This window comes from Symsagittifera roscoffensis, chromosome 4, assembly GCF_963678635.1.
Source record: "Symsagittifera roscoffensis chromosome 4, txSymRosc1.1, whole genome shotgun sequence".
NCBI lineage: Eukaryota > Metazoa > Xenacoelomorpha > Acoela > Convolutidae > Symsagittifera > Symsagittifera roscoffensis.
The window spans coordinates 64,095,265-64,110,646 of record NC_087065.1 but is presented as its reverse complement, the minus strand read 5'-3'; the positions used below and the strand labels follow the sequence as shown (position 1 = coordinate 64,110,646).

Here is a 15,382-nt window from a genome sequence, read left to right as displayed (position 1 = left end):
GAAGGACGCAATGACAGAAGGTTTGATAAGCTGATCCAAATTCAGTATTCAAAAACTTTTTTTAAAATTGTTTTGATTGGGTTACTTGGTTGCAATATCTCAGCTGTGTGTTTTTTTCTGTTAAAAGCATGACACCAGACAGTCACAAGCTATTGTTCCGACTTTCAACGAAAGAGCGGAAAAATTTTGTTTGATAAGTTTTTCTTCAATCAGTTTTTAGCTCAGTGTTTTTGACGGATTTTTTTAATACCATCTGAAGACCATTGTCCGGAAATCAAATGAAAAAAAAAGTTAGCTGTGATCACTTTTGTAAATTAATTGGGAATTAAAATCTGCGGTATTTAAACCAATTTGAGATAATTAACGCGCGATATATTGCGTTTCTATAATACGCTTAAGCGGCGTTTTCAATCGTTTCAAATAATTTGAGTGTCCTTTTAAAATTCGAGACGTTTAATACAACACTTTGTACTTTGCATAGCGATGAAATAAGAAAAAAAAAGAAAAACAAGAAAAAAAAAATTTGCAAATATTTTATCAATTTTTCAACCAAAACTTTTTAGTTGGTCTTTAAATTTCTTGAAGTTTTTCCTTAACTGACTTGAAGCAAGCCAAAATGATTATTACTTTCAAGCTCAAATGCTTAGTTTTTTGTTTGTTCCGTCTTTCGCAAAAAACTCAATATTAATGCTCGGTGTGGTTTTTTATTCAGTCAATTTTCGAAATAATAATTTTTGACAAAAATTTTTTGTACTCCATTGAAGATATTTGCCTACTGAGCTCAAAATTAAAAAGACATTTTACTTCCAATAATTTTTTGTAAAGTTCTGGGGGTTTGAAAGTTTCCAAATTGGCCATGTTCTGGACTAAATTATGCGCACTTTGAATGAAGAATTGATTCATATTGCGCTCTCAGCAATATGAATAAACTCTTCAAAGTGCGCATAATACGATTTATGTATGCGTGGCAAATTATCCTTCGCAATAAAATCGTTCCAAATTGAATTGAGGCTAGTTAACAGGATCGGTCGTATTAATTTCATACGACTCAACATTTCACACTTTGCAGGTTTTCAATATTTTTTTTCCCAAAAACTATTCGATATGAATTAAGGGAGAGTCGGAACTTTCAGGGTTTTGCCCTGTTATTCGAACAGTCTTGTTTTATTCCGAAATCGAAGAAACTGATGGTATATTTGTGCTCGGGCGGATTTTTGCTACAGACAAAGTTCGACTGTTTAACTAGCCCTATACAAAAGGAAAAGTATTACTCTTTTCTCTATATGGCGTGTGAGGGTATGATATTGTGCTAGTTTTTTGTTTGAAAACTATTCTATAGAGTTTCTAAGGCAGCCGGAATTTATGTTGAAGCAAGTTTGCGTTTTATAAAGATTGAATCCTCAACCAAAATTCAGATAGATTCATATTTCGGAGGAAGACCATTTGACTAGCATAAAACTCAATTAGCATAAAAAAATTTGAAAACAATAAAAAGAACAATTAGTTTATGTTTCCTGCATTTAAAAAAAATGCAAAAAACAATAACAAACCGTTCAAAATGAAAGATTTTTGGGCAAATGAGAAAGTAAGTTATGAACAAGCAAATGAATGCCCAATTGTAACAAAAAACGTGATGGGTCACACCTCAACCTGTAAAGGCTCAAACCGAACACAGATCGCAAAATGTGAAATGTGTAAAAAATGATTTAAATGATTTTGTGAATAGTGATTTTGATATTAATAATGATTGAATTTTGAGTTCCGCTTTTTAGACCAGGCAGTTGTTTGTGATAATTTGTGATAAAAATTAACAACACATTTTTGCCGTTCGATCGCTTCTCAAGTTGATCATAAATTGCTGCGCTATTTAAAAATTACAGATGCCCTTAAAATTAATTATGATTGGCTGACCACTGAGTAGAGAGGCGCATCCTATTATTCTTTTTTAAGCTTTGCATAAAAACCCACAAAAATTTTCATGATTATCATATAATCTTACCATTATATGACGCTAATAATTCCAGTTCTAGTCTCCAGTTCAACTAGTGACTATTTTCAACTGAAGTATACCCTAGTTGACCTCAACGCATAAAAAATGCTTATCATAAAATGGATCTACTTAACAATTGCCCTCCCTTTGGTACCTACTTAAAAATTGCCACCCCTATTAATAAAAGCAGTAAATTAGCGCTAGAGCTTTGTATTGAGATTTCTAATTTTGCGAAAATGCGTTATATTAATCTACTTAACAATTCCCCCCCCCCCCATTTCTTAAAAGGGGGGTAATTGTTAAGTAGATCCCATAAAATCCCACACATGAAAAATGCTATTCATACATTTTCAAACTCGGACTTGAGAAAGAGCTCAAAAAGATTTAGCAACTCTGAAAATATTAAATTTTTGACTCATGGAAAGTTACTCGGCACATTAGTTTTATAAATGAAAAATGCTTATCGCAGAGTTTTCTTATAATTTTCTGTAGCTATGGAATTGTACGGAATTGTATGATAGGCAGGGGCAGATCTAGGATTTTCTCGAGGTAAAAGGGCGTGTTTTCAAAACTTTTAAAAAATTTTGTCGAGCTTTATTTTTAGGTCAACCAAAATGATTTTCCGAGCTCTCCTAAATCTTTATAAAAGCATTTTTTTTCAAAAAAAAAAACTGGCCAAAAATGACATTTTTGGAATTTTTTGGAGTATTTTGACCAAAAAGTCATGTTTCCTCTGCGCGCTCCCCTTCAAAATTAGCATATATTGGCGCCTAAGGCGTTTTTAGAAAAATTTTAGGGTTGGTCGGCCAAAAATGGAAGTCATCAAATAATACTAAAAGGGGGACCTTATGGTTGGTGAGAGGATCGAATCCCTGGTTGGGGGTTAGATGCTTGCTACCCACCCCCTAAATCCGCCCCTATTTTTCTAAATTTTTCTGATTTTTGGTCAACCTGGGTAGTGATCTTACTCCCTCGCTATCCTTTTTAGTTGAGAAATAACTGCGGTTGGAAAATGGGTCTCTTAGGTAATTTTCCTGAAAAGGATTTGTCTTCTGGTCTCTCAAAAAGAGTACTATCAAAATTGTATGAAGTTCGTATGGAGAATTTGAGTCCTCCCATGGTACCTAGTAAAGAGTTTCTATCTCTATCAAGAAGTAATAGATCCAACTCCCCGCAATTTTTGTTAAAAGAGGTTGAAAACGAGTAGTTTGTTGTGTTGTTTGAATATTTCATTGCTTCTTTGGCCTCAATTCTAAATTCTCATCCATATCTCCCGTAATTCGTGACGTGGGTGAAAAATGAGACATCTGGTGTGAACACAAACTTTTAGCACTATATTGAATTTCAGGGTTCTTTTTTTTCTGCAGAGAGGAAACGGTATCAGCAGCTACATATGATTTCAATCATTAAGGAAGTCATTTAGACTTTTGACGTATTTCCCTCTTTTTTCTGAACGAATCTCATCATAAAGTCCTTAGATATATGGCTCAGAAGAAAATACTAATAACAAAGCAAAAAATAACAACCTTTCTAAACGAATACTCAAACCATACGTTTGCCAAAAAATGATCAAACTCTAATTTTACAAACTCTAATTATTATGCATTCAAGGACTGCCCTCACTTGAAATTATTTTTAAAAAATGTAAGAGTTTTATCTTGTTGAACTTGAATCATTTAGAGAGCAAAACTGCGGCTGGTATTAGCTCGAAGCGGTGATTGTTGTTCCTGACAGCGCACCAAAAGTTCGGGCAAAACAATTCAGCCATTTTGAAACTCAGCTAAAAACTACCAAAAATATTAAACGGTGTCCAAAAACGGCATTTTGACTTGTTTTTATATGTTGAAAGTTTGGCAGGCGCAGAAAATTTGGTCCTAATAGGGTCTTTATAGTGTTCTGGGATAGTTCAGAAAGTAAATTTGATCGACTTGTCAGCAAAAGATTTCCTGTTTAATTTGGAATGATGTTGACATTTTTGTTGACGCAATATCAGCTTCAAACAGTGCAATTATAAATTATCCGGTAAACCGAAAAAAATCTCAATTTTGTTTCAAAAAACTTACTTCACAAGCTGATTGTCAAAAAAGTTCAGTTTGTTATACAAATTTCTAATTGATTTTGGCATACAAAAATGTTTTAAGCGTTCCGCACCCTTTTTTGGAACAAAACTGCGGCTGGTATCAGTTCGAAACGGTGATTGTTGTTACTGACAGCGCACCGAAAGTTCGGCCAAAACAATTCAGCCATTTTGAAACTCAACTAAAAACTAACAAAACTGATCGTATATCACGGCGAAGTCTTGAGTGCTCCAGTCAAACTTTGAGGTCAATTAGAAAAAGTTGGTGACAAAATAACGAAAAGATCAAAAAACAAGAGCTTTATGTTTCATTTCAATTTTTGTCTTCAAATCTTCCCGTCACACGCAACAGTAAATTGCAAAAAAATGTATCTTATGCTCTTTTTAGTTTGAGCTCCAGGCAAAACAATATCTTTCGGATGGTTGAAATATAGTTTCCACAAACATGTCTAGATAGAAAAACGAAAACTGACTGAGTAAGAAACAACCTCATGCATAAATTTTCCCCCATTTCTGTAAAAATTGAAACAAAAATACGCAAAAAATTGTACAACAGACAACTCCCCGGCCTGTTTTTATCTGGTTGAACTGAAACAAAGTTTGGATTACGAGCTAACCTTCAGTTTACGGTCGCCAATGATTGCTTTTTGCAATTCGCTCGCCAAAAAAACAACTTAAACTCTAACTTTGAAAACTCTCATTAAAATGCACAAAAACGAAACCCTCATTTGGAATTAATATTTGGAACAAGTGTAAGAGTTTATTTAGGTTTGATTTTGAAACAATTATAGAGCAAAACTACTCCTGGTATCAGCTCGAAACGATGATTGTTGTTACTGAGGGCGCGCCACAAGTTCAGCAAAAGACCATTCAACCATTTTAAAGATCAGCCAAAAACTAGCAAGACTGCTCGCACATCACGGCAAAACCCTGATTGTTCCAACTGCGCTTTAAGGCCAATTTAAAAAAGTTTTGGCTAAAATTTTGACGAATTATTCAAAAAACAAAAAATTTATAATTCATTTCAAATTCTTTTGTTCAATATATCCCACGCTCACGTAAATTACAAAAGAAGGTATCAAACGTCTCGCATCTTTTTTTAACAAAAACAAAAAAACTTGCCTCAATTCAACTTGGAATGCAATAATCCGCCGCTAACGCACGTCTTAAGAACGCAATAATTATCCAATTAATTATGAGAGCGCAATAAATTTATAAAAAGATATCGCGCGTTAATCATCCCAAGTTAGTCTTCTTAGTAGTTTTTAAACCCTTTTATTTTTAGAAAAGCAGATCATAGATGAAATACGTTTTTGAGTTTGAGTTCCAGGCAACAATTTCTTTTTGATGGATAAAAAAAAATCTTCAAAACTATTTAGTTAAAAAGCGAAATTTGACTAAATAAAAAACCACCCCAAGAAAAAATTTCCCACATTTCTTCAAAAATTAGAAGAAAATACACACAAAATTGTGCCACAGACAACTAGGCCAGTTTCCAACTGGCTGGATGAAAATAAATTTTGGATAATGAGTTTACTCTCGTTTCAAGGTAGCCAATGGGTGCGTTCTCCAAGCGTCACCTTTTTAGAGAACAACTGGCTCTATTTTCTAAAAGAAATCTTACCTTCTGTTGGTAAGCTCGCAAGAAGTTGGTGCGGCTCAAGAAGTGCGAAGTTCTATATCAAGCTATAAACAGGTCCGGATCTAGGCAGGGAAGCCGTAAGCTCCCCCCTCCCCCTCGGTGCTTCCACAAACCCAACTTTTTAATTAGTCATCTGTGAGTAAAATTTTTTATACAATCCAAAAACTAGTGATGCCCTGAGTGCAATTTTAAAATATAAATTTTACTTGTCATTATTTTTTGAAAAGTTATCGTGGCTTGAAAACTGCTACTTTGGCTAAGTTGGAACAGTAAACGCGCTGAGTATTTTGCGCCATTAACGCGGGAGCGGGTATTTATTTTGTTCATATATCATTTCAAATAGGAATCAGTCAATTTAATTGGGTTTGTTTTGTGTTGTTAAAAACTAAGAGACCCGAGGAACATCATCTTGGGTTGTTTTAAAAAAAAATTTTTTTAAAAGTTAGATGTTCAACTGGTATTTTTAAAAACTGGTTCAAATACGCTAAACGGTCCGGATTTCGCCCTGATACGAGCATTCTTGTACCAAATTGAATTCTAGAAAATTGAGCGACCAGTGCGACTGCAAATTGCTAATTTTGAAACAGTGCGACTGAAAACAATAGCCGCAACCGGCGAGACTAAACATAAAACCCAGATTTTTCAAGAAAAAACTGACAAACAAGGCATTAACAAGATTTCTGCTATAGCCCAAAAATGATCTGATTGTTCTGATTGCCCTGAAAGCAGAGAAAATTCTTTGTGCCTGTAAAATTGATCAAGTAAAAATTAGAAAGCAATGAAAATTTTTTTTTCCATTTTTTTTAATCAAACATGCGTACTGACCGTTTTTATTTGGCTTGATTCAAAATGAAGGTTATCCGTGTTGTAAGGTGAAAATATTTGCGCGCCAACTAGCATTTTTCAGACACAATACTTTTGAAAAAACGACAACAGATAATTTTTTTAATTTGAGGCCAGGACAACATTTTCTTAGGGAACATAGACAATTGTGTCCCGGGCGATTGTTCCCCAAACAAAGTTCTCCAAAAGTAAAAAAAATTTCGAGAAGAAAATGGCGCAGTTGAAATTATCTGATTTCATTCAGATTCAAGTTATGTATAATTGCCAAGGCATGGCCGCTAAATGTTTACCATCATGAGCTGACAAGTATATTGCAATTTCATGGTAACCAATTATGGGTCACAATTGTCCGGGTTACAAATGTCTCGATACGATCTTTCAGATGGTATAAAAAATTTCGGCCAAATTTTTACTTAAAAAGTCGAAGTTTGACTGAACAAAAGACACCCAAAAGCATAACAAAAGCATAAACATTCCATCACTTCTTCGAAGTTCGGAACAACGAGTAACTGCAATGCACAACCTGATTAATAGTTCTATCGAAAATACGACAGAACCATCAGGATTGAATACTGATCAATGTGATTTTTTTCAGAACTACTTAATAGAACTACTCAGAGAAACACATTGCGACAATTAGGAAGATAAAAAAGATGCAATAATTATCAGATTAAATTAATAAGCAGATGACATCCCACAAAAGGCGGCAGCTTTTTTTAAAAAAATAAACAGGACCAAAGCATAGAGACAATTGAAAACACCAAACAGTTCTCTTTCATGAAATTTTGAAACCATTGATCAAAAAGACCGGCGCAGCCCATATTTGGCAAATCCAGACTAGTGCGACTTGATATTGGCCATTTTAGACCGGTGCGACCAAAACTTAGCAAATTAAGACCGGGGCGACGGAAGAAAAAACAAAACGGCTACCCAAATAACCGTTACGAACGGCGCGAAATAAGAAAATGTGCGACCGGTGCGACTAAAAATTGCCAATTCCAGACCGGCGCGACAGCAAAAAACCCAAAGTCGTTTCTTCAGTCGTGTCATCAGCCTTTTTTAAGTGGCGCAATTGGTCTTTTTTTAGTTTTTCTTAAAAAAAGATTGACGGCGTGAATTAAAAAAGAAAGTAGTTGAAGTCGAGACTTAAGAAAAGACTGACAGCGAGGCTTATGCCCGCAGCACGCCTATGTAACTAAGTATAAAGACGGTATGACCTTTTTGCCCACTTTGCAAAATAAACTGATGAAATAATACAGTTTTGCTCCTTTCCTGCTTACTTGTACTTACGTTACAAAGAAAAGTTATAGCCATGCTAATTTACAAAAAATCAGACAAGAAGATCTGTTTGCTTGATTTTTAATTTGGTCTGAACTTTTGAAACTATTGAGAATATCATATGTTTTGTTTAGCCTGAGCTTGAACAATCGGTTCGTCAAGTGACGAGCTCAAGCAACTCTTCAAAAAGAGTTGACTAGAACAAAGCCAAGCTTCTCAGCATAAGCACATTTTCCACTTAAGAATTTTAGAATGAAACTCTTGGCTCTCACAGCCAGATTATGAGATATTTAATTGTATAACTAGTATTGCGAAGTCTCTGATAGAACCGGTAGCGGATTTAGGGGGCGGATTTGCGCCCGCTCAGCTCGATGATTCGACCCTCTGAGCGCCATTTTTGAATCAAAATTTTCCTAAAAGTGCCTGAGAACACGTTTTTGGCCTGTATTTTTTTTTCTTCAAAAAATTTAGTTTTTATATGCATGACAGTCCTGTTTTTTTAAATATATTTATATATATATATATATATATATATATATATATATATATATATATATATATAGCTTTGATTTTTTGGAAAAAATGGTTCTCATAGAACACTTCGAAATGGTTTTTCAAATGTCAACGCCATTGGAAAAAAAAATTTCAAGTTGAAAATGAAACTGATTCTCAGTTATTCTGATTCACGCCCAAAAATTAATGAGCACGTATTAAATTTCAAAATAAGTCTATCAGCTCTAGTAACAAACAATAGAAGAAAACGATTGATTGGAATGCCACCATGATGAAAAACATCAAAATGTCAAAACCAATTATTTTCTGAGAGCTCCAAATAATTTCTTCTGATCTCTGCTGTTTTTAATATCAACAAAGCTTAGAGTTGGTACAATTTTTGAGCAAAATGCAAATTATAAAAATTTGACGTTGACGAGTATGACAGCGCACTTTTCCGCAGCGTTTTGAATTAAGTTACTAATGAAAATAGTTCATATCAATTGATGTTCTTTCCGTTCTGCACCTAATGCTTTACAGTACAGGCTCCTTTCCATTCAATTGATGAAAGAACAAATCTTTCAACAAAACTGCTCGTATCAGGTCGAAGCCCTGAATATTCCGAGTGTCTTCTAAAATCTATGAAGTAGTGAATGATTTAATATTGATGCAATACAAAAAAACGATGGTGTGGAAATTTTATTCCACCACACGCTATTTAATGTACAAAACCATAATTTTTGCTTATAGCAAAATATTAAAACAACTTGAAACAATTAAAATAGATTTAGAAAAAACTGCTTGTATCAGGGCAAAATCTTGAGTGTTTTGACTGCATTAACAGTCTCTGGAGTAGTGTTCGCCTTACGAAAAAGGGTGACATTTAAAAAAATATATCAAAATACTTTTTTGAGTTACTTTCGAATATCAACCGCCCACACGCTATTTTTAGTACAAAGTGATATATTTTGCCTTTAGCATTACGAGACCCTAGCGTGCATGTTGTGAAATTTAAGCGGATTACACAACAGGCCAAAAACAGAATTGTTAAGGAATCAGCAAAATTGCTTTTTTTAATCGTTTTTGCAGTTTTAGATTCCACGGGCAAATAGCTAAAACGCTGTGTTGATCAAAACAGCATTAAGCACAGGCAATTTTTTGGAATCAGCCGCAAAGTTTGTGGAGTCCGCAACAAAAATTGCGGAATCCGGATCATTTTGTGGAATTTACAGTCAAATAATATATGAGTAAATAGGAAATTTAAGCTGCCGACGATTTCGCAATTGTAAGCGAAATCCGCAAATTGTAAGCGGAATCCGCATGAATTCGCAGAATCCACTTACATTTGTGGAACCCGCTTGCGTTTGGGTAATCCGAAACAGCTACCCTTATTCGCTCATTGCCGAATTAGCAAGAAAACTAAAAACTGACAAAATTTACGCTACAGGAATTCGTACGCGGAATCCACGGAAATGTTGTCAGTGGAATCAACTTTCATGTTGGAGCATGTTTAAAAATTTTGTCATGGAATTCAGGAACATACAGACACCATATTGCGCGCATATCGAGTGCAAATTTTGGCCTCGTTAGGGGCAAATCATTAAATAGACAAACTAGAATGCCTCAATTCAATTTGGAACTATTTCTAAGGCGGGTTAAATCTCCTCTTACGCATTAAATGCCCCAAGTTGGCCAAATTGGCAACCTTTAAGCCCTTATAACTTTACAGTGAATAATCACAGGTAAAGCATTTTTTCTAAATTTGATAAATTTTTTGTCAAAACATGCCAGTTAAAAATCTTAATTTGTCTAGAGAGAGAAACACCCCGAGAACAAAAATTCCGTCATTTATTTCAAGACATACAATAACTTAAACTAAAATTACTTTAAAAAGCAGTAACACAGTGATATAAATTTAACTTTGGAAAACAATCACTTGAACGAAATCCAGGTATTTTTAATTCAAAATCTTAATTGAAAACTGATTATAAAGTGTGCTTTAACAACATGAAATGGAAAAGCTTTCAGATCATCGTTGAGCTTCGTATTGAAAATTCACCAGGACACCGCCCTAAATTTACCGCAGGACAGGACTGCTCTAAGTCTTCCGACAGCCATTTGTCGTCAGAAAAGGATTTTTTTTTGTTATAACAATTGATGAAGTTTTCAAAATAAGTGAAATGAAAAATTTTTCTGATTTTTTTTTGAAACCATTCACACGCATAAAGTGTATATGGAGCAAAAAGTGATGCAATAAGCGCTCGGTAACATTTAAAAAACTCAAGCATCTGGCCTCAATTAAGTTTGATTTAATTTTTTCAAAGACCTCCATCGTTTGTACTTTTCAACTTTCTCGGCTAAATTTTGGTAGTTTTCGACTTTCTCGGTCCAAAAAAAAATATTCGACTTTGTTCGACCCAATTCAGGTTTTTTTTTTCGATTTTCTCGACCAAAATTCGATATTTGTTTGCTTGACCCCGCATAGTTATGTTTCGACTTCTTAAACCAAAAAATGATATGTTTCGACCTTCTCGACCAAAACTGGGTATGTTTCGACTTTCTCGACCTAAACCGGGTATGTTTTGATTTTCTCGACCTATGTTTTGACTTTCACGAACCATGTTTTGACTTTTTTGACCAAAATCGGGTATGTTTCAATTTTTTCAAGCTATAATTTGTTTTTCTCGACCAAAATTGGTTGTTTCGACTTTCTCGACCTGTGTTTCAAGTTTCTCGGCAAAAATTGGGTACGCTTCGACTTTCTGGACCTATGTTTTGACTTTTTTGACCTATGTTTTGAAATTCTCGGCCAAAATTGGGTATTTTTGATTTTGTGCTCGACTTAAAATTGCTTCTCGACCGCGGAAATCCAGTTGTACGACTGCACTTGCTTGACTTTCAAAGTCGAACCATAAGTTGAGCATTTCGACCTGGGTAATACAATGGTGGAGAAAATTTCCACTTCGATAACAAGTTTCTAGAGCAGGCCAATGGAAGCAGATTATCTCAAGACTAATATAAAAAATAAAGTTCAGAATTTGCAAACAGTAACCAATATGTGAAGGCTGGAAAGAACTAACATGGTTGGTGCGCATTTTTTTGCCGTCGTCCAAAAGTGGGAAGAAAATTGTCTTTAAAAAACTATCGACTTAGTCATCTTTTCGGCTAACCCACTGAATCAAAAAACCATCGGTGCACATGAAATATTGCAGCTCAAACCAGCAGAAACAAACTTTCCGGCCAATCTTATATCAACACAAATACAAAACTGTCGGGTAAAAGCTATTTAAAACTTTTTATCTTTAGCCGCTGCTTTGGCTGCAAAATCAAGCAAGACTACTCGTATCAGGACGAACCGTAGATGTTTTGTCTGCCATTTAAAATCAGTTTTTTTTGTTGAACAAAAAGCAAAATTTAGCTTAATTTTGAAAGCCGAAACATTCACGCGCGATATTCGAGCTAAAATGAGTGCACGTTTTAAAAAAAATTCACTGTTGATGGTTTTTTTTATTCTAAATTCTAACTTTTTTTTTACTTATAATATTTTACCTCTCCAAGACCGATCGTCAATAAAAAATGTCAGCGGGTTAATTATGCTTATTCGAGCCTATTCGATCTTCATACTTAACTTTCTCTTGCATAGAAGAAAAGATTCAAATCCAAGAAAAAATTTGTTAGATAACATGTTTTTAAATAATTTTTGTTTAAATACCTTGGGGGAAAACTCTTGCGATCAATTAGACATCATTAACGCGCGATGATTTTCATCCAATTACTTCGTAAACGGCAATTTTTTGCCGCTCAAAAGATAATTTTTTTTCTATTCGAAGCAAAATTTATGAACTATTTAATACAAAATAAATATGTATAAAAAGTCATTTTGTAAAACACATAGCGTTTGTGGGGGGATTCTTCAAAATCCACAAAAACAAAAAAAACCATCTTTTTTTTTGGCAAGTTTCCTTTTTTAAAGCAAAAACTACAGTACTGAATAAAATTATTTTTTTTTAATTGAAAAAACTAAGCAGATAAATTTTGGTTTCAAAATTCGCAAAAAAAGCACCATAATAATTTTGGTAAAAAGTTAGCATATTTTTGTACTTTTTGCATTTGGTCTAATCTTAACCCAATTTGAGACAATTTTTTTGTCGGGAAATTTTAAATCAGAACTGTATCTGAAAGACGCTGATGGCATTGGAACTCGAGGTTTGTTATTGGTTGAATGCTTGCTCCGATTCGATCTTACCATCATAATGAGTTTTTACAGGGCGTCTTTTTTCGAACTAAATTTCGCTATAAGACGCTGTTCAATTTTATTTTACAAGCTGCTATTAGATCTTATCTAACCGTGGCAACTGATCTTCATCTAGCCCCAAAAAGTTAGATGATTTAACAAAACAAAGATCAATATTCATAAAAACATTGATTGAGGTTTTTACACTGATTTTTAGGATTCTGTTTTTATTCATATTTTTCAAACTGAACAACAAACAACGTCAAATGGCATGAAACTGTTTTTAAATCGATATAAACATATACACAAACAAGAAATAAAATATTAAATTCATAATAGAGACGATGCCAAAGATTTTTCTGTTTCTTGGTCAGTCCCTGTTTGGGTCTATGTGGGTCTTGGGCATTATCTGGCTCTAACTTTTTTAAAGTCCTTCCCTCTGTTGGCAAGGCTGCAACGAGTCGCGCCCAGGCAAAATTGCTCAGAAGGACCGTCAAGACAGACACCGGTGATAACAATACCGAGGTTAAAGAGGAGAAATGTTTCAGTTAGCATGGTGAATATGCTTAGTAACAAAGGACAACACGAAAAAAAGATGCAGCTGATGAAAAACTTGAGAAACGAAAGAGTGCACCCGTTGCAAAAACTGATCTATTGACAACTGAGCAAAGTATAGACGACGTCGAGATGAAAGCGACGGAATTAACACCGATGCCAAAAACTGATGAACAAGAAGCAAAAACAATTGAGTTCTCGCCGATAGGTTATGGTAATGGGATCACTGACAACACCCCAGAAACAAAAAAAAGACGATTCTCAGAGTTATTTTTGCTGCAAGTTGTAGCATAACGGACAAATTGCATTCTGCTCTCATTTAAAAAACAGAAAAGGATTGATTAAAGTAACAGCTTTTATCACAATTTTAATTCATTTTCAGCCCAAACTTGAGATGTTCAAATGATCACAAAAAAAACCTTTTAGGGATCTTGACTTCTTTTATAAAATGTTATAATTGAAATTAGTTTTTTTTTGAAAATTTGTAAAAATGATGGTTAAAACAATTTGTTAAAACGATAATATTCCCAAAACAACTATCATACCAGATTTTCAAAATAATTTGTCGCCTACAAATGGGAAAGAATTATTCAAGCTTTTGCTTCAAAATGCAAATTTACCGGGCGAGGTCAGCGAATTCAAAAGAAAGCCAGCGCAACCCAAAGTTGGTAAAATCAGACCGGCGCAATTTTATATGATAAATCGTGCAATTGGACTTGGCATTTCAAGACCAGCGTAAGTGAATATCATTGCCACCGGTCAGACCCAATCGGGGTGATTGAAAAAGACCAATAACGGACCGCCGTGACTGAAAAACACCCGCCTTTACCAGCGCGTCGGAACAAAAAATTCATTTGAGCAAAATTCTTTGTGAGGCTTGCCGCCAGTTTTTTCTCAATTTTTTCTTAATTCGTTTTGCCGGTGTTTTCTTCAGTCGCGCCGCAAGTATTTTCTTAATATATAATTATTAGGGCCGGAATTTAATTCATATAATTTTTTTTCGTAGTACACTAACTGCTTCTGAGAAATTGAGGAATTGAACTATTCATTGAGATGCACTCTGTTTTAACTATTTGTTTTGAAATTCTCCAGAAAACCGACAGTATCTCAAAAATTAGACGCCAACATTGACATTTTCACCAAGGCGCGTGATCACAAAGCGGGGGAGTTGATTAGATGCAGTATAAAATTTAACATTTGAAAACATTCCGGTAAATGTTGCCTCAAATGAAATACATAAATTTTCTCTCAGACTCGCTACATTTCTTAACAGAGAACTCGTTAAAATTGATTTTTTTTTCCAATCTTTTTAAAATTACAAGTTTTAATTGACTTTCAACAAATTTGATGATTTTTGAGGAATATTTTGTAACTAACATGTTTTGTTAACTAACAAAACCTATCAAAACTTGCTGAATTCTTATTGAACTTATAAAAAAGTGCTCAAAATCTAATTTTTGTCTGAAAAAAGCTGCATATGTTTCCCAATTTTTGATCAATCAACAAGAAAAATGAAAGAACTTACATTTGATTCTGGTCGCCATTCAAAACCTCACTGAGCCCAGAATATGTTGAAAGTCGACAAAGAGCACTCATTACGTCGGCAAGTGCCAACGCAATGCAATAAAACACGAAGTTTGTCTTCTTCATTAATCTGCTCTGGGCTAAAAAGAAGATCCACGTTGCGATTGTAATCAAGGTCAAAAATAGTGACACTGCTTGAAAGACAAGAGTCATTCTGATATGTAAGAATAGTGGCTACGAAACTTTTAGATCAAGTTGTTTATTGTAGAAATATCAGTTTATTCATTTTTCAAGCTTTCGTTGAAGTCGAAAAGTTGCGGCGAGTATAGCAAATGACAGTTTTATGTTTCTTAAAAGGAATGAAGCAGAGGCCTCCTTCAAAGTTCAAGTTCTTGAATATAATCATTATCGGCAAGAAACGAAAGCACAAATGCACATTTGATAAGAATAGCATATATAAAAAAATACAGATGAACACCAATAAAAACCTCGCAAAAATGCATCACTGTGCTTTAAAAGCTTTCAAATGAAACCTCAACGACTTTTCATTTGTTGAAATTTTACCGTTTTTTTCAGTTTTCAGGGGCAATCTTTATCTTGAATAAATTGGAGCCGCTTCCTCTCAGAAACCGCACCTCTCCATATTTAGAGGCGAGAGTTTCTCATTACAGCCTGATAAGCCCAATTTTCTCAACCCTCCTTCTGTCGAAACCTTTGAGGGAAATTAGCTTCAGATATGGTAACTCT

The 15,382-nt window shown here is 34.4% G+C and overlaps 1 protein-coding gene across 1 annotated transcript in view; it reads right to left on the bottom strand.

The window, feature by feature from the left end:
* LOC134844522 (uncharacterized) overlaps positions 1–15,082 on the bottom strand; it is a 638,515-nt gene extending 623,433 nt beyond the window's left edge. Inside the window, exon 1 of the mRNA XM_063861242.1 lies at positions 14,637–15,082. Coding sequence (XP_063717312.1) covers positions 14,637–14,848 — 212 coding nt within the window. The 5' untranslated portion in view covers positions 14,849–15,082. The remainder of the gene's footprint in view (positions 1–14,636) is intronic.
* Between the last annotated feature and the right edge of the window lie 300 nt (positions 15,083–15,382).